This window comes from Vigna unguiculata, chromosome 3, assembly GCF_037176805.1.
Source record: "Vigna unguiculata cultivar grain cowpea cultivar isolate G323 ecotype 2 chromosome 3, ASM3717680v1, whole genome shotgun sequence".
NCBI classification, from domain to species: Eukaryota; Viridiplantae; Streptophyta; class Magnoliopsida; order Fabales; family Fabaceae; genus Vigna; species Vigna unguiculata.
Window position 1 is genome coordinate 53,591,174 of NC_140794.1, and position 21,200 is coordinate 53,612,373.

A 21,200-nucleotide genomic window follows, 5' to 3' on the forward strand; every position below is an offset into this window, starting at 1 on the left:
TCATAGTATGTATTAGACACTGATTGGACATCAGAGCTTCAGCTTATTTCAAAGTAATATTTTTCACTATCAACCAAAGTCAGAAAAAAATAAATATTAACAATCAAACTCTTTAATAGTAAAAGATTATAAGATAGAAAAAATAAAACAAGTTTTTTTTTTTTCTAAACAAAATGTACATTTTCGATCCCCTTTGTACACTTTTCAATCAAGCCCACCCAAGGTGCATTTCTTTTATTTTCTCATTTTTCAACTTAAATCCAGAGTAAGCAACACTGGCAGTATCCCAACAGTGATACTGGAAATCAAGTTCGACCACAGAGACCGGAATCTATCCTCAATCTAGATTATTCGGGTGTTTCTAAAAATGCTATAAAAAAATTATTATCCCAAGACAGATACAACTGTGCGCAACTTAGAAGAAACGATCTTACAGTTGTTCAGCCAGATAAATAAGTAGAAGTCCTGCCTCTGGTTGCTATGTAAAATATAATATGACATTAGTCACCACTCATCATATCTATCAATGAGTACATGTAAGTGTGGTGCTTCAACATTCCCACTCTAGTGCGTACATTTTTATAGTAGAAAATCATTTCAGCATGCAGATGATGTTATCTTTTATACTTAAAATCAGAACAAATGAATTTTAAACCCATTGATATCTAAGATTTAGCTTGTCTTTTATGCAAAGCTGATAATGGTTTGATTAAGCTAATGAATGCAAAAATTCAGAAGAACCAAATCAAATAACAATACGAGAACATAATATACATAGGGAAAGGCATCAAAAGCATGCAATCATTGCAGTTAACTTTCAACCACATCAGTGTCTTCCATCAAAGTCGGCTTCCGGAGCCACTAAGGAAGCAAGGAGATGCAGTGCCTCCGATAAATTGAACTGATGATTTGGCTAATTAACTACAAGCACGCTACCCTAAGCCTGTCAAACATAGAAAGCCATTTGATGCATCAGAAATAATTTAAGAAACAAACTAAAAGCTCTGAATTGAAAAGATTATCACTGTATTCGACTCTATTAATTAATCTATATATACTCATACCATATCATATTTTTCTTTCCTTACAGAGATGTAAACTACTAAAAATCAACTAAAGTTGTCCCTTGCATCTAAAACCTAGTGCTGGGAATCAACACAAGAAAACTAGCATCATTGTTGTTGTTATCTTCGTCATAGCCTTCTTTCCAAATTCCAATCCAACACTTACTCCTCTTTACAAAATTCCACGCCTCTGTACCTCCCCAAATCTTCAATACTTTTCTGAATTGGCTTCACCTCTGCAAGAATCAACCACAAACTGATTAGTTTCTCGTACAAAATCAAAGAGCACATTAAGACTAAAGCTTGCGAAAATCACATTGAAAACTTAACAGAAAAAAAAAAAAGCAAACAAAAAAAAAGACAAACAAGGAAAAGAAAGAACCTTCGTAGGTGTATCAGGGACTCTGTAAGCATCCGCAGTTATCCCCACCAGCCATAAGCCAGGGAAAACACTCTACAATAAAGAAAAAAAAAATAAAAAGGTTTAGAAAAAACAGAAGCACGGAAAAGGTGGGAGAGGGAAGAAAAGTGAGAAAGCTAAGAAGCATACATCCATTTGTTTCTGGACGTTCTTGGGCCGCTTCCTGGGCCTGCGGGCGGGTCTGGAGCCAGTCATGACAAAGATGTCCTCTTCGATCTCTTCTCGAGAAAGAGCGATCCAGAATTTCCTCTTCTCCTTCTTCTCCGCACACTGAGTGTCCGCAAACCCTCGCAGCCGGAGCGACTTCGGGGCGGGGTGCTCGCCGTGGTGCGAAACGGCGTCGTGAAACTCTCCCGCGCCGTTGTTGGCGTGATTCCGTGAAGGACCAGTTCCGATCTCGAGCGCGGACTTGGGGAGCGCCGGTTTGCGGGGGCGCAAGTTCCACGGCTTCTGCACGGCCTCCTCGGCGTCCTCGATGTCGCGCTTGGCAGCTTCGTCGTCGGTTTCATCGTTGCACGACGGCGCCTGAGGTGGCTGTGGTGGTGGAGGTAGCGGCTTGAGGGAGCAGGTGGGGAGTGCGAATCGGTTGCGGGCGGTCCTGGATCCAAGGCGGTGGGGGCGGGAGTCGGGGTCGGAGTCAGGTTCGGAGGCGTGATCGGAGGGGTGGGAGGAGGGGCGGCGGTAGCGGTGGTGGTGCGCTGCGTTGGTGTGGTTCTTGCCGCTGGCTCCCCATTTCAAGAAGGGGAGGGCGAAGTTGTGCAGAGGCTGGGACTTCACCGGAGGCTGCGCCGGTGCGGTGGACATTCGGAAACGCGGAAAGCTCTGGAAGCTGGAGGAGGATTGTTTGTCTGGAAACGGTGGTGTTGTTGGGAATGAGAGTAAGAGAATGAGGGAAAGGAAGAAGAGAAGAGGCGAAGGATGATATAGAAATAGAATGGAAGAAAGTTATGAGTAGAGAGAACAGAGACTTGGTTCTTCCTTCCCTACTCACTATTTCTTTGTCTTGCGGTGCTTAAATTCTAATATTTTTTCTTCACTTTTTTACCCTTCCCCTTTCTCTCTTATTACTTCTAATTCTCCCTTTTATGGATTTTAGGGTCCCAATCCCGCGGCCCACTTCTGAATGCCGCCCCGCCCAAGTCTTTGCAACCGCGGCGGTCATAACCCAAACAAAAACACAACTGTTTAATGCTCTTTCTTCGTCACTCTTCCCTTGCACATCTTAAGTCTCTTTTTTCACTCTTAACCCTAATTCAATCTATATTTTCTACTTTTCATCCGATCAAATTAAAGCCACTTTTATTTTTTATTTTTTAATTTAATTTAATTATTTTATTAATGTGTTTTGATCAGAGTCAATGTCTAAATTTGTGTACAATGAAAGAAATTAGTTTCTACAATAAAAAATTACTTATTAACCTGAAAAGAAGAAAGTCCATTGAAAAATGGTAAAAGATATTTATTTCCTTATTCAACCTTGACATGATTGCACTCATGCATGAGAGTCTTGAGTAGTATGAACATTCAACTTCCCATTTTACTTGGTTTGGTTAAAGTATTTCATTTTATATGATAAAAGATTACAATCCCTCAAGTAACTCTTCATGCGATAATCAATACCATCATAAATACTTCTAAAAGTGAACAATTATGCATGAAATAAATTGGGATGCCTTCAAGAACTAACTTCATTCACTTAAGAAACTCACCCTACCAAGTTTCCTTTTATCTTTGTAAACCAAGTCAAAATTGGAAAGTCAAGGTATCAATCAATTCTCTGGATCTAAAACCGATAATAGAAATATATGTTTTTCAATCATCTTCTTCCTTGACACAATCTTACAAGCTAAAAATCTGAATTTTGTTAAAATCAACAAACAAGAAAGAATCCAAGTCCTTATACTCACTTGAGTTTCGAGAAGTGGTGATTGTGGTAAATAGAAGATAATCATCAGTGAAGAAAATGGGAAATATGTGGTTAATTAGTTGGAGTACCAATTGGCTGCCATTGATTTACTTGCATTTTTACTTCAGCAAGCAAAGCAATTTTTCTTATACATACGAAAACATAGGAATTCCTTGTCTCATCTCAAACCTATAGAAGAACAAAGTTTATAAATATTCCATTTTAAGAGAAAGAATAAATTATTGGATTAGAGGGAGTGTCATGCTATTTTATTTTGTATGAGTAATTAATGATTAATTGCTAATGATTTTCTCTCTAGTAAGAACCTCCAAAAGTGATATCAAAATTAGGTTTATTGTAGTAATTGACTCAAATAGAAACAAGACGTTTTATTATGGTAAAAAGTTTGGGTTAAATTAAAAGAAATTTTCTTAGATAATGAATGGGACAATAATGTAAAAAATGGTAATAAAACTCAATTCACACGATAAGACTGTTAGAAATTCAAGATAAAAGTCTTACATTGACTAATAAAGACAAACTAAGTGATATATAAATATAAATAAAACTATAAATATTAAATTATAATATTTAGTGCTAAAAGTGATGTCATGATCCTTATATAAACTTATTTCCACTTACTAATAATGAATATTTATAGTATTCTTCTAAACAAATCCCAACAACAAATTTTGTGACAAAACAATTTTAAAATCGATCAAAATATCACACTTTTCTCAGATTAAAAATATAAAGGTGTATCATGGAAACACTTTTTTGGATTTGATTATGGTTTTACTTTTATTCTTTTTAAGTCATTATACTTATTTTGAACATATAGAAGAGAAGTTGTCTTTTTATCACACTTGATCATAATGTTCTCTCATGAAGAAAGCATCTTATTTGTAAAATATTGGTTTTATATGTCAAATTCAATTTACACCTTTTAAGGACTTGCATAATTATACAATGACCAATAATAAAATAAATAGTGTAATTAAAGAATGTAACGAGTCGATCGAGCATAAATAGTACCTAATTGTTACATGTTCCGTTGGAAAATATTTGTTTTGTTACTTTTTAGGTATTTGAGAAAAAAATACTTGTAATTCTTTTTTTATACTTGTGGATTTCCATGAATATATATATATATATATATATATATATATATATATATATATATATATATATATATATATATATATATATATACTTTAAAAAAATGAAATGAAAAATTAATTTTAAAGTACAATTCAAATCAAATTAATTTTTAAAATATGAATGCAATGGAAATTTGATTGAGTTGCACCAAAATATAAATTTTAAAAATTAATCTTTTTAAATATAAATTCAATTTTTTTGGCCTAAATAAAAAAAATATATATATGAAATTAAATTTCAAACAATTTTTCAATAATTAATATTTCGCTCACCAATAACTTTATTTTGATAACTTGATTTAAAAAAGATATTAAAATAAAACTCGCTAATAATTATTATCGAAGAAAAAATATGCTAGAGTAACAAGTATCCATAGGTCGGGGATATCATGATATTCATACCCACCTCATCAATGAATAAGTAATCAAATACTCATATCCATTATTTAATTAGTATCCCTACTATATTTTACTTGCATATGGACTTTATTTGTCATCCTTAAATACAATACTAAAGTATAGAAATTTTCATAATTAACTTTTACAAAATTAAATATTTTGTTTTAAAAAAAATGAAAAATATGATAAATGATAAAAAGATGAAAATTAAGATAAAATAAAAGGTAATGGAAACTAAGATAAATAAAAAAATAACAATATTTCCACGACATAAAAGTAAAGATAAATAAATAAATAAAAAATAAGAAAATAAATGTAAAAGGAAATCAAACTGTTGTTATTGAGACGCGCAGAGCATTGTCGTTATAGAGAAAAAGCTTCCACTAGTCCTCAATTGGTTGGAGCATGGTGCTAATAACGTGTTATAAAATAAAGTGAATAATAGAGAGAATAATAGATAATAGAGAAGAAACAATAGAGAATAGGGAGCAACTCATTTGTGTATTATTATTGATAGGAAGAGTCCTATTTATAGATACAATATGTAATCCATAAAGAAAACAAATCAACTTAGTTAATACAAATATTTATCATAAAGAGTAAAGAATCATATGAGTAAATGTATCAAATCAATGGACAATCATTAATTCATAACACTCCCCCTTGAGTGTCCATTGATAAAAGAATGTGCCTCGTTAAAACCTTACTAGGAAAAACCCTTTGGGATAAAAAAAACCTAGTGAAGGAAAAAAAGTACAACATTCTGTATTTTGTAATACAATATTGTTCATTACATATTATATTTCTCCCCCTCATGTAAACTTACATCATTAAGGTGACGGAGTCTAAACTTGTGAATCATTTGCTCAAAAGTTCTCCTTGGCAAAAACTTCATAAATGACCTGCCATATTTTCACATGAATGAATTTTTGGATATCTATATCATCCTTTCAATTGAACAATACACTATTGTCTTTATATATGGTTGTTGATTCCATCTTTCTCGGGGATAGTCACAAGTTTCTTGCACATGTTGAATTATAAACCTTAACCAAACATATTCACAACTTTCCTCGTAATTTTGTATGATTAGACGATGTTGCTACTATGGTTTATTTCATATACCTTCATGAAACCATTGTGCTACCACATGTGAACAAACATCTTGTTTGTGATCAACCATTGTGACATTGTAAGAATATGTAAAATAACATGCATATCCATAACCCATTGGTCTGAATCTGAATCATTTGGATGGAATAAGCTCATATTCGTAGTATCCTTAAAGTAACGAAGTATATGTTTTACTCCAAACCATTCTCTTCTTGTAATTGAAGAACTATATCTTGCTTAACAAATTTACAACAAATGCAATATTAGATCGAGTATAATTAGCAAGATACATTAGTGTTTCTATGACACTAAGATATGGTGCTTCTAGACCAAGAAGATCTTCATCATTTTCTTAAGGTCTAAGAAGAGTCTTTATCAACATCTAACGACCTCACAACTATTGGAGTGCATAATGGACATGACTTGTCCATTTAAAACATTTTAAGCACCTTAATTATATAAGCTTCTTGATGTATAAAAACACCTTTATTTAAATACTCAATTTCTAATTTCAAATAAGACTTTGCGCTTCAAAGATCATTCATCTCAAATTATTTTTTTGAGTAATCAATTGCCTTTGTGAACTCATTAGAAATTCCAACGACGTTTATGTCATCTACATAAACAATAATTATGGCAAATTCATTATTTGGATCTTTTCATATAAATACAAGACCAAATAGGATCATTTTTATATCCTTCTTTTAATAAGTACTCAATAAGACGGTTATGCCACACACGTCTTGATTTCTTTAATCAATAAAAGAGCATGTTCAATTTTATTGAATAACCCTCTTTAGAATTTGTCTTGTTGGGCAAATAAAATCCTTCAGGGATTTTCATATAAATATGATTCTCAAAAGAATCGTACGAATAGGTTGTAACATCATCCATTAGATGTAAATGCAAACCTTGTTGTGCAACTAGGATAATCGAATATTGCAATGTTGTTGCATCCAATACTAGTGAATATGTTTTTTCACAAATCAATACAAGGTTTTGTGAACAACCTTGAGCAACCAATTGTGCTTTGTATCTAACAATTTCATGATTCTTAATTTGATTTTTGCGCAAAAATCCATATGTACCAAACGGGTTTCATAACTTCAGTTGTGCGAACTATATGTTCAAAAACCTTTCGTTTAACAAACAAATATACTTATGCTTCTTTGCATATTTTCATTTTGGCCAATCTTTTCTTTGCCGATAATCTTCAATGATCATTGCTTATTGATCCTCATTGTCATTCATAACATTCATCGCTATGTTATAAGTAAAAGTTTCGTCAATGTTAACTTTATTATGGTTCCATATTATATGATTCATGACATAATTTATTGAGATCTCATCATTTTCAACCATTTCAGGTACCTGAGGTTCTTCTTGAACCGAACCATTAATTATGTCAAATGAATCTTTTGGGATTTCAACCTTTTCGATTAGGTTATTTTGCATATTAGCCCCCTTTCTCATTCAAGAGTTTTTATCTTTGGAACCAATAGGTCTACCACGCTTCAAACGTGTTCACATGAGTTTTTCAACCCTTTTTTTTTCGCATCATAATAACTGATCATGTCAATCAAGGCGATCATTTTGATTTGTAAACTTCTGGTTTACCATGACATGCATTTAAATTGTACTAATAAACTTGTAGTACAAACTATAAGAGAATGTTGATAATTTCTCCAATACACTTTCTTTTTCAACTCAATCATATAGATATAAAGATATTTCATATATTTTTCATTGTTTGTCTCAATATAATATCCATTTAGACAAATATCATTGAAACTTAATAAGTTTCTATTCAACTTCTTGGTAGAAGTATAATAGCTCTTCTAGAGTCTTCAAATATATTTGTAGTACTATAAATAATACTAACATCGATGTCTCACATTATCAAACAAGAGAAAAATTTATTACTCTTGAGAATTATATAAGTTGTTGCACAATCAGTAAGACACATATCTTTTAGTACTAGTGCAAAACATTCATTTTTCATATAAACGTAAATATCAATATGAGATTTTTTTCAACACTCTCATAATCAATTAGGTGATCAATGCTTTCATTTGCTTTAGCAAAGAAAATAACAATATCAAGATGAGTAGCATCCATATGGCCATAATCAGAATCACCATCTTCATAAGCAAAGTGTGTTTCTATGTTCTTCTCATTATTTGTAAGATGCTCTGGTGTACAATAAGTACAACTCAAATGGCCTTTACCATCGTAATGATAATATATACCTTCATCTTTTTGTCAATATTTTCACATTTTCTTTTTCATTTTTTTCACATTATCGTGCCACTTCTGGTGACAAAATGTGTCTTCGAAATTTTCTTTATAACCATGTCCAAAATCAAGATCATGATCGATCATGAAAATATAAATTAAATGTTACTGCATTCACCTTTGGGAATGGAGCAGAACCAATTTGGACAGGTTTCATGATTTTTTATCAAAAGCTCATTGCTTTGTTCAGCCATACAAAGGCATGAAATAAATTCATAATATTGATTGCTGCATTCACTTCTGGGAATGGAGCAGATTAGGCGGATCTCATGATTTTTCATCAAAAGCTTTATTGCTTTATCCAGCCAGCCATACATAGGCATGAAATAAATTCACAATATTTGTGAAATCTTTTCTCACAATATTTTTGTTATGAGCAAATTAGTTGCTTAGATGCTTTATTTCTTTATTTAATGGTATCCCACTATCCATTGCATCTAAATATATTTCAACATTTAAAATCCAATATAAGGAATTCTTCCTTGTAATATCAAGGGTCACAAATCCAAATTTTGCAACATTTCGTGTGTTTAAAACTAGCACATAAAATAATAATAATAATAATAATAATAATAATAATAATCACCGTCAAAATAAAAATAAAAATAATAAGACGAAGATGAAAATTGATAAAGTTAAATAATTCTTATCACAAGAGGAAGAATATAAGGTAAAATTATAATTTGAGAAAGGATTAGAAAGAACCTGTATTGAGACGCGCAGAGCATTGTCGTTATAGAGAAAAAGCTTCCACTAGTCCTCAATTGGTTGGAGCATGGTGCTGATAACGTGTTATGAAATAAAGTGAATAATAGAGAGAATAATAGATAATAGAGAAGAAACAATAGAGAATAGAGAATAGGGAGCAACTCATTTGTGTATTATTATTGATAGGAAGAGTCCTATTTATAAATATAATATGTAATCCATAAAGAAAACTAATAACTAATATCAACTTAGTTAATACAAATATTTACCGAGTAAAGAATCATATGAGTAAATATATCAAATCAATGGACAATTATTAATTCATAACAGTTCAGTTATATTACCACTTTTCTTCAGGACCATTCATTGACATTATTATTTTTGGATTTAATCAAGTTTTAAGGTGGAGATTCTTTAACCATTTTTTATAAATACTTATTTGTTTACAAATACTTGTTTAACATGAAAATTAAATTCTTTTTTATTCGTATGATTGATGTAATATATAAAAACAAGACTTTTGTTCGTATTTTTTAATTTTTATAAAAATTATAATTAATATTAATAAAAAATATACTATTAATTTTAAAAGAACTATTACATATAAAATTATAAAAAAATAAAATATGTATAAAAAATATATTTTTTTTAAAATAATTGTTAAAGATAAAAATATTTTTAAAATAACGATTAAAAATAAATTATTTATAAAAAAGTTAAATTTTAAAATGATAATTAAAGATAAAATTAAAATAATAAAATATAAACATAAAAAATAAAAAATATCTCTTTATTTATTATTATTATTATTATTATATATATATATATATATATAGAGAGAGGAGGGAGGGAGAAATAGAGGTGCTTTATATCGATGTTCTTTATATATTGAAATATAATTAAAAAATATAAAATTTTATAAAAAAAAACGATAAATTATATAATTCTTTTTAGTTAGGATTAGTACTGTTACTTTTAACTAAGAATGTTATCGTTATGTATTTTATTTTATCAAATAAAGCTGTTTTACAATTTAATAATGGGTAAAATTGTTTAGTTAAAACCAAATATGTTAAACATTTCAAATTACATGATAAAATATTATTTTTATAACTTACGTATTTTTGTATGTATTATTTTAAAAACTTGTAAAATTTGATTTTAAAAATTATTAACATTTAGTAAAAACAAACTAGCATTGAAAAAACAATTATAATTACAAAAGGCTGTTAAAGTCGTAGAAAATATGAATATCCTTCGGCTCGAGGCTTCGAAACCCATGTTAAAAAAAATGTATGAAATGTAATGCAAAAGTAAAAATCATATAACAATTTACAAATATATATATATATATATATATATATATATATATATATATATAGAAAAGAAAAAAATAGTTTGGCGGTAAATTCGAAAAAACCTTAATAAATTCAAGATTTATTTTTCATCCCATAATAACCTAAATGGGTTTAAATTCTATCAATATATCAGTCGGTATGTTTTATAAAATAATTATATTTTACAGTTACATGTATTTTATGTATAGTTATGATATTTAAAATTTAATTTAATTTTGTTAATATAACTTAAATTTAGAAACATTTTTTATTTTCTAAAACATGCTAAAATTGATCTGATATAAAATCAAATTTTTTAAGAAATGAACTAGACCAATTTCAAAAAATATTTTCAAGTGATGCCTTAAGCCGTAACAAGTCACCTTATTTTTAAGTGATACCTTCACTTCATTGACTTTTTTTTTTTCTTTTTACTTCTTGGAGTGTATTAAAAGTCCAAACTATTTATGTTACTTTTGTTGACATGAGACTTTGGCCTCATCTTTTTTTTCTCTCTTCAAAAAGATGGGAGATTTTTTTATCTATTTTGAGTCAGGGACGTGTTTTTCTAGATTTTTGGATTATCATGAATTTCTTGAAAATTCTTCGGTCTATTCATAAATATCAACCTTATATTCCATAATTCATATTTTCCTTTTATGCTACAATGAAGGTTACACCTTTTTTTTTATGTTAGATGCAAGTAAGTGAATTATCATGTAATTTGTATTGTTTATACACCCAAATGATTTATAAGATATATGATAACTTTTATACCAAGAAAACTCTTACAAATTTATTAATCAAGTTACCGATGTATAAATACAAATTTAAATAAAATTGCATTCACTAAAAATGCTCCTTATTAGGCTAAGAATGTATCTCTTAATTAAAATGAGGCTTAAATACGTTTTTTGTCCTCATTTTCGTAGTGTTTGTTACGGGTAGTCCTCATTTTGACAAAATGTTTAAAATGGTCCTCATTTTCGCAATTTGTGTTTTATTTAGTCCTTTCCTGTAACGCCGTTTAAATCATTAACGGAGCATTGTACATGTGGTACGTTTGTATTAGGGTGTGTTACGTGTACTGTACATATGGCTAATTAACATTAATTTCTCAATTTAGGAGAAATTTTGCAATTAGGAAAATTTCTTCATCTTCGTCTTTCTTAAGCTCAGATTATTTGCAAAGGAAGCAGCTAATACTTGTCATGTTATCATTAGATTGCATTTGTGCTCTTCATTTCAATTTTCCAGTTAATCTTCTTCTTCCTGCAATCCCATTATATAGGTATGTTATGGTCCCAATCTTCTTCCTTTACCTCTGGTTGTAATCGTTAGAGGCAACCATGTTGTATCACTTCGTGCACTGTTGGTGGTTCAACGAGAAATGGATTAACCCCGATTTGTAGTTGCGGAGATGGCAGCTTTGAGGATGGCAAGAACTCCAAAGAATATTGGTAGAAAATTTTGAGTACAATCTGTTTTTAGTTTTGTGTTAATAATAAATTGGTTTTAATTTTTGGTTTATTGATTTATAGAGCGGTGGTTCCAATAATGTGGGTTGCAATGTTTTCAAATGGTGGTATTGATGAAAAGGATGTCATCATCATGACACAAATGAGACAGATTAATGATTTGGAGAAGACATTGAAGGTTGTTGAAAAAATGCTGCAATTAGTAATAGGGTTCACGTTATTGTGTGTAATCTTTTAAAGTCCAATCTGTAAAATTGAAATAAAGAGCGCAACTGCAATCCAATAATGAAATGACAAGTATAGTTGCTTCCTCTACAAATTCGAGTTTAAGAAAGACGATGATGAAAAAATTTTCCTAATTGCAAAATTTCCCCTAAATTGAAAAATGAACGTTAATTACCACACCTATACAGTACACGTAACACATCCTACTACAAATCGTGCCACCTGTATAATGCTCCGTTAATGATTTAAACGGCGTTACAGAAAATGACCAAATAAAACACGAATTGCGGAAATGAGGACCATTTTAAACATTCTGTAAAAATGAGGATCATCATAAACATTCTGTCAAAATGAGGACCATCCGCAACAAACACTACGAAAATGAGGACTAAAAAGGTATTTAAGCCTTAAAATTACTAATGAAAATAAAATAAATGAGTATCAATAATAATAAATAATCATAATATCTCAATAATATATTCACAGTAGATGTTTGGGTTTGGCTTGCTAGCAAACATATGGAGATATGGAGACAATCGTTGGAAGTCTTATATCGACTAGAGATAATGTCAATTCACAATATATGACTAGATGCAAACCTCACCTCACCTGACAATTCGATTTCATGGGTTTGAGTTAGACTTAAAATTCACTTCTTAATATGGAATAAAAATCATGGGTTGGAACCTATCATAACGAAGTTTGATGTTATCGTTACACTAGTTATTGGACCGCTATCGAACCATTCATTAATGTCTAGTCCACTCATTAAGATGTATATACCTCAATATGAGAGGAAGTGTTGGAAGTCCTATACATAGACTAAAGATAAAATAAATTCACAATATATAAATGGGTGCAAACTTCACCTTATGAGACAATTTTGTGAGATTAGGTTATACTTAAAGTCTAATTTTTAACAAATGTAATATAAGACTATTAAATGTACCAAAATAAGAATAATTATGTTGATTGGTGTAAAGATAAAGTTGACATGAAAAGCACCACAAACTAGCCTGAGGATGCTCAATATTTTGGTGCTAAAAAGTATTTTGATGTGACTTTATCTTTGTGTGAGGCTAATTATATAAGTAATAGTAAGGGCAGTTGCCAATCTTTGTGATTGAATACTTGCTTGAAAAAACAAGAGATAAGGATCAAGGAAATGATATTGTTAATGGTGAATAACAAGTCAACAAATATAGTTAAAATTCAAATGGTAGAAATAAATGTACTGAGACATGAACCAAATTAGTAAAGAAATTTGAAACTAAACATTACAAATCAAATTTAAGAGTCAAATTATAGACACTTTGATAAAGTATTTAAAGAAAGAAAAGTTAAGAGAGATTAAAAATTTGAATTTAAATACTTAGAGAAAATGAATTGAGAAATAAATCTTGAAACAATAATTCATATGAACGAGTATGGTCCATACAAACAATTTGTTGGTTACGCAATAGACATACAAGTAAGTTAAAAATTCTTTTCTAATATAATGAAATAACAATTCTTTATTTTTCTTTTATTATTTTCTTATATTTGTGCTGTGTCTGCTATCTTCAATACTATTTTGCATCTTTGGTGCAAACTCACTAAGATGAATAAAATAGTACAATTGTTACATTTATTCTTTCGTCATTCTCACCTCTAATTTTGTATCTATGCAATATTGAAAATAAATAAATAATAATAATGAGAGTGTATGCTCTATCGGTGAGAATCAATCAATTTCTCTTTAAATCACACACCTTTCGATGTAAATTCCGACACCAAAATTAATATGATGGCACTTCTTTCGATCACATTAATTTGAAAATTAAATTTATGAAATTCAATTCGACCGATCAATTCCTTTTATCTATGTAACTAGAAGAAAGTATGGACCTTTTATACTAAATTCGCATTTATATTTAATTTATTGTTCTAATTTAATATTTTATATTATGTTTCTAAATTCAATTTTTTAAACAGAAGAGACTCGTTTTCATATATTGGTGTACTTTACCTTAATTTCCTCTAGATTCTGGTTCTGTGAAAATTTAAACATGAAAATTTATTGACACTTAATGATAATTTTTCCAATTAGATTTAAATAAAACATAAGAATGTATTGTCTTGTAAACTACTCCCATCACTATCACTATTTCAGCATTGGGATACTCTGAACCCTAATCATGTAATGTGTTTAACTAAACCCAATAAATGATAGTTTCTGAAATTTTGCTCAAAGGATCTTTTCAACTCATTGTTTTCTTGGGCTTCGTTATGTTCCTACGAGGGCAATGACATCATCTTTTGAAATATAATGATGTTACTTTTGTTTTTGTACACTCAAAGTCAACTGTTTCTTTTAAATTATACTATTTTGTTAAAGATATTTATGAGGAAAACTGTGAAATTCACCCAAGAAATATCACTTTATCATATGATGTATAAAAATATAATTGGACACTTTTAAAAATAATACAACTATTTTACAATTTATTTTAGTAATATAGTAATATATATTATCATTTTAAATAAAAAATAAAAAAAATATAATTAAAATATCAATATATTAATTATTAAGTGACTATTTTTTTATTGGAGAAATTTTAAAGTATTACCACTTCCCATTATTAGCATGTGTGCATGAGTTTCTTTTTAATTAGGAGATAAAATAAAAAATAATTTTGACATCATTATAATAAGTTAAACGTAAAAATTAGAAATACTTTATAAAACAATATGCAAAATAATTTATACATAAACTAATTTTAACCGGGAGAGAACTGAAAATAAAACAACAATGACTTTTTTATTTATGTTTTTTATTTATATTTATGATTTGTCTTATATAAAGCCTCATAAATTATAATATTCAAGGTTGTGCATCACTAACTTTTTTTTTTCTTTCTGATACTTTTCATGGTATCAAAGTTATACTATTATCATTATTTAATCCTCTATCATCCCTCCAACAGTGGTTCATTGGTGCATATGCCTGCTGAATCTACGAGACCAAATGATTTTTATGGTTTCTAGAATTCATGTAATATATACAAGTAGTGAAGTGTGATCATACTTTTCAGAATTGGAATATCTTACTTTGAATTTTGATTTTTAAAAAGTCAGTCAACTCTGGGCAAAACTTAAAATACAAAAATGACATGTTCTTAGACTTATTTCATATCTATACAAAATAATTGTTGAAATTTTGGCTTTTGTTATTTGATAGTTTTACCATTGATACTCATGAGCGTATTTATATTATTCTTATGACTTATGTGACTGAGATTATGATTATCTCAGCCATTTTAGAGAATAGATTAGAATGAAAAAAAGGAAAAAAAAAACAAAACAAGATGACTGTGTAATATAATAATGACAGTGTGAAGTTTAGATTATCATATTATCATAATATGGTCACACAAAACTTATTTATGCATAGTCCTTTAGAAATATGATTGTTCTTAAGACTTTTTATGGCTAGCATTTCATGGTACTCTGATACATGTGTTACTAACTTATCATACTAGTACTTTAAAATCTACAATCTACATGGTAAAATGTCATACAATGACAATATTAAGATGAAAATGATAAATGGCAGAGTCTATTTCCATGAGAAGCATAACTGAATCTTACTTTCTTTTCTTTCTATTTCTATCTCACTTCTTTTCTAAACAAAATTACTAAAAGCTCATCCCATTATAATTAATTTGCTTAGTGTTTTAGAGTTTCAGGGGACAATAATGTTTGCTTTTGAATTTCCTTCCAAATGGTGTTGTATCAAATGAAAGAGAATTTTTTGGAATATTTGAAGAAAAGCAGAATTTGCTTAACAAAAAGAGTAGATGAATATATGATGATTTTATTTAAAACAAAAACATTACAATTTATAAAACTTAAAAATAACTTCTCACTATGTTTTTAGAAATAAGTCAAGAAAATAGGAATAACTAATCAACTAAAATTGACTCTTAAAACTAAGAAAACAATAACTAAAAATAACAAATTCTGAAAGTAGACATTTTTCAGTCTTGAAACACTTGCCTAACACTACTACTGAACCATTTTGCGAGAGTGATATAGGTCATGGTCCGTATACATTTATGTCATTGTTTTCTGAATTGTAATTTTGTTTCTAACTGTAACACATATTTTTAATACTAATAAAATTTTAAATTCAAGTTTGGACAAGTTAATAACATTTCATATTAGGTGATGCAAATTTTAAAATTGTTTAGCATGTTATGCATATGTAACACATGTCATGAAAAATCTCATAATCTATCTTTTTTTCCTTATTCAATACTACTTATAGTCAATCATTACACAACTAGTCTTTTATATGAGGATTATTTCTAGTCCCTTCATCCAATGGTAGCAAATATTGCATTCACTTTTATCGAATTTATCAAACTTCAATTGAACATTACACCTCTGTTGGGTAAATTAAACTTGGGTAAATTACATAAATCATTTTCTTTAACGACTTCCAATTGAACATTACACCTCTGTTGGGCTTAATAAAAAAAGTTGAAGTTGTACCAAATGAGATTGAAGGTGAAAACTTGAAAGAAAATTGATGGGTATGTGCAACATTAATTCGTCTTTATGCAAACCTAGGAAAGACCAATGAAGTCGAAAGAATTTGGAAGGTTTTTGAGTCAAAGCATGGGATTTATGACTGCCTTGCTGCAGTTCAAACTTGGGTAAATTAAAGAAAATTGGAAAAGTTGAAGCAGTTTTTGATATGGCGTAAAAAAAAATGGAAACTTAATATCAATAACTCTAAATTACTATGGTGATTTATGAAAATAATAAGATGCTAGAGAAGGTTAAGGATCTTATTAAGCGAGTGACGGATATTAAGGGAGAAGGTTAAGGATTTATGAAAATAATACATATGCATTTCATTAAGACCATGTTCTTTTTAAGTGTAATTACTGTAAGTGTGATGAGGGGTGATTATTAGCTAGATGCGTTAAAAACCCCATCCTCCTATGCATATAAGGAGATTGGAGGGTCACACATATGTTTACCGAAATATCTTTTGATTATTTATTATTTTCTGCATGATGCAGTTATTTAACATTTCAAAGCAATATCTTCAATTGCTTTTGTTATAGTTGAACAAATGCAAATATTTTGAAAATATTAAAAAGTAATGGTTCATGTGAAAATATTTTTTATTTTGAATTTTTTAGATAATTTAGTTTATTAATATTTACCAATTTTATTTTTTTAACAAATAAGTATATGTAATTTTAGTTTTAATTTATTAATAAAAATAAATAAAAATATATTATTAATAAACATCTAAAAATCTAAAAGTTAAGAATATATAAATAATATATAATTGTATAAAATTTGAAGAAAATAAATTTCTTAAAAATCATTACCTATATTATTAAGGTTAAATCATTCTATAGGTCCCCATTTTTGTAGCGAAATCTCAAGTAGGTCCCCCCATTTTTATTTGACTCAATTGAGTCCTATTTTCAAAAATTTGTTGTAATTGGTTCATTTCCGTTAGTTGACCAATAAAGGTGCTAATTATGTGCCACGTGTCAGCAGTGGTTTTTTTTACCTTTTTTTTAATTTTTTTTAAATTTTTTAAATTTTTAATTTTTTTTTTTATAATTTAAAAAAAAAAAATTAAAATTGCCACATGTCAATCTGACATTGTACCACGTGGCAGAGACAGTGTGATGTGGCAGTGGCAGTGCCACGTGTCAATATTGGATGTGAAAAGTCTCTGAATTTATTATTTTGTCTCAATTTAGTCCAAATTTTTTTAAAACTGAATCAATTTTATCCCTATATCAAATTTAATTTTTATATAAATTTACAATGGTATTTTTATTATAATTGATATTTTTAACAAAATTAAGTTTATTTAAATGTATATTTTGCATTGAACTTTATTTAAATATTCTTTCAAATATTTATATATCAATAATTTATAGACAAATGTTAGAATTGTTATAAATTTTTTTTTTTAATTTTATATTTGAATTTATAAAGTTTTTATTTTTAAAGCAACTCTAACATTTATCTATAAATTATGGATATATAAATATTTAAAATAAAATTTAAATAAATATTAGTGCAAAATATACATTTAAATAAATTTAATTTTGTTAAAAATATCAACTATAATAAAAATATTATTGTAAAATTTATATAAAATTTAAATTTGATACAGGATGAAATTGATTCAGTTTTAACAAAATTAGGATCAAATTGAGACAAAATAATAAATATAGGGACTACATTGAGACTTTTCACATCTAATAGTGACACGTGGCACTGTCATTGTCACATCACACTGTCTCTGCCATGTGGCACAATGTCAGATTGACACGTGGCAATTTTTTTTTTTTTAAAAATTAAAAAAAAATTAAAATTAAAAAAAATAAAAAAAATAAAAAACCACGTGCTGACACGTGGCACATAATTAGCACCTTACTAGTCAACTAACGGAAAGGAACCAAATGCAACGAATTTTCGAAAATAGGGACTCAATTGAGTCAAATAAAAATGGGAGACCTACTTGAGATTTCGCTACAAAAATGGGGACCTATAGAATGATTTAACCTATTATTAACAAACATAATCAAATTAAAAATATATGTTCATATCAAATAAAGCAAAAATCTTATACTTCAAAGACTACTATTAAAAAGAAAAATAAAATACAAAACGTAATTAATTATTTTCAATGTAAAAATTAAATTGGTAAATGTCAAATTTAATTTCATACCAAATTTGTTTCATTTTTTTTATAAATTAATTATTTATTATTTCAGACAATTAATACAAATTAAATAAATTATTCTAAATTATTTATATAGCATTTTACATTACTTTCAATATTAGGAATATTTTGGTAATATCATTTTTTAATCTATTAAAAGTTTTTTTTAATATGTTACATCATTCCATTCAATCACAAACTTTCACAAACTTCACTCTCTAATATACTCTAAAATCACTTCCTAATCCTTTAAAAAAAACATTAACTTCACCCTCTAATCCTTCTGATCTCTTCCCCTTTCCATCTAATCCTTCCTCTCAAAAGATCACAGTCCAAGGCTTTGTTCACTTTTAAGAATTAATTTGAAGGAGAGTGAGTGAATAAATTTGAAGGTAAAGTTTGAGTTGTTTACTTTAGTGATGTGTTTGGATCCGCATGAGTATTATTCATGCAGATGGGAAGTGACTTCAAAAGGTGTTTGGGTATGTTTGTTTGCGTTGATTTGAGAGTGTGGATTTACAGATGAGTTGCAAATGTAGCACTCTCTAAAATGAGGTGAAGTTTAGGAAAAACCAGATCATCGTATTAAAATTACGATATTGTTTTTCTCTTATAACAATTTAATTTACTTATATTTATTAGTTTCTTTTTTTTAACGAATGCAACAAATATACATATTAATATATATATATATACACTAATAATAACTGTAATTATAATTATTATAATAATTAGTATTATATAATATTATTATTTTTATTTAAATAAATATCTTTTGTAAATGAATTAATTCTATAAAATAGAAATATTTTTAAATAAATGTGGTGTTAAAATTAAACTGCCTATATTATAAATTATTTCAAGTTATAATTGAGAATAATAATAATTATTTTAAGTTATTGGTTATAATATGAATAAATTATATTTTTTAATGTTAAATAACATTTTTAATTTTATTTGAATATCATTTCTTCTATTTATATTGAAGGGTAAAATGATAATCATACAATTTATTTTATCAAAAATTATAATTTATTAAATTCTATAAATCACGTCATACATAAATTTTCATAAACTTTCCAATTATATCCACTCAAATTATATCATATTTTATTTAATCCAAACAATCTCATCTTTACCTGTAAATCAACTCAAATCAACGCAAATTCACTCTCCCAAATTCACACCCCAATCAATCCAAAGAGAGCATAAGAGATTTGAAGGTCAGAGTGAGTAAATTTGGATGTGAAATTTTTGAAAGTTTGTGGATGATTTAACTAATGTAATAAGATAAAAAATTAATAGATTTAAATGCAATATTACTATTGTGCCTTTATAATTAAAATTAATATATTATTATTTATGATCATTTATTATTTATTATTATTAATTAAGAGAGAAGTGAAACAAAAAAGCATACATAAAAGCAAATCTGCACCACCCGCAAATGAAGAGAAACAAAAATAGAAAAAAACCAAATGGAGGGTACATACGTAAAAGCATAAATAATATCCTCAAATTCCTCCCTTGAGCCATGATACTCAAACGCTGATCCATCTTTACAAATCTGCTCTTTTCGATAGAAGTGAACACAATAAAATCTTTGCAAATTCTCGCTCGTCATCTCCAATAACAGTAAATTATCAAATATGAATACAGTCTTAGACAAAAAAATTTAATGGCTAATGCTTTTATACCTCCCAAATGTTGGGATAAGTTATGTATTCTATTGTTCATATCATAAGCTAACTTCCTACTCAAATTTTGTGATTCTCACCTTTTATTGAAATTAAATTTTCACAAACACTTGATTATTCTCTCTTCAAAACATTTAAATGTACTTGTTATCCTAATAAGAAACCTCGTAACAAAAATAAACTTCAACTCAGGTCCTAGAAGATATTACATAATCTATATAATAATTTGTGTATGGTCTAAAACGTACCAATTACATTAAAAAAAAAAACATTAACATAAGCTGTCAAAAAAAAAGAAGAAGTGGTGATGTAAGATTCATATTGTAACCACATATATAAAGAAGTTTCATAATTGACATCATACCAACAACTAAGAAAGAAGCCCAATTTAAGGTTTATACCTCACCAATAGTTTGGTTTCTTTATTTCAGAAGCTGGTTGTTTACATTCTCTATCTCAAAATAAAAGTTGATTTTTTTTTTGTGTGTGAAACTTTAACCTAAATCTGTAAAATTCATCACAATTCAGTATTTTAAATTTATGTTTATAACTATATCTGCTTAGTTGATGAACAGGCCGTAAACACTTTTGGAGTAGCATGAATTTTTCAATTAAATTACTAATCAAATACGTTTACATTAAGGATATT

At 28.2% G+C, this 21,200-nt stretch overlaps 1 protein-coding gene across 2 annotated transcripts; it reads right to left on the reverse strand.

The window, feature by feature from the left end:
- Window positions 1–730: 730 nt before the first annotated feature.
- Window positions 731–2,486, reverse strand: LOC114175648 (uncharacterized). Of its 2 annotated transcripts, XR_003602872.2 has the most exons (4): window positions 1,615–2,486; window positions 1,447–1,518; window positions 1,231–1,300; window positions 731–943 (listed from the first exon to the last, which is right to left on the reverse strand). XR_003602872.2 is itself a non-coding variant. In XM_028060418.1 (3 exons), exons 1-3 carry the CDS (start codon window positions 2,287–2,289, stop codon window positions 1,295–1,297), a joined length of 753 nt encoding a protein of 250 aa, XP_027916219.1. In that variant the 5' UTR covers window positions 2,290–2,486; the 3' UTR covers window positions 980–1,294. The 2 variants fall into 2 exon arrangements, 1 of the variants encoding a protein (XP_027916219.1); XM_028060418.1 differs by lacking the exon at window positions 731–943 and having other exon boundaries at window positions 980–1,300.
- Between the last annotated feature and the right edge of the window lie 18,714 nt (window positions 2,487–21,200).

Excerpts from the sequence above, each read along its gene's own strand:
- LOC114175648 (XM_028060418.1), bottom strand. The coding sequence starts at position 2,289 with ATGTCCACCGCACCGGCGCAGCCTCCGGTGAAGTCCCAGCCTCTGCAC. Across the intron at positions 1,519-1,614 it reads ACGTCCAGAAACAAATGGAT|AGTGTTTTCCCTGGCTTATG; the intron begins GTATGCTTCTTA and ends TCTTTATTGTAG.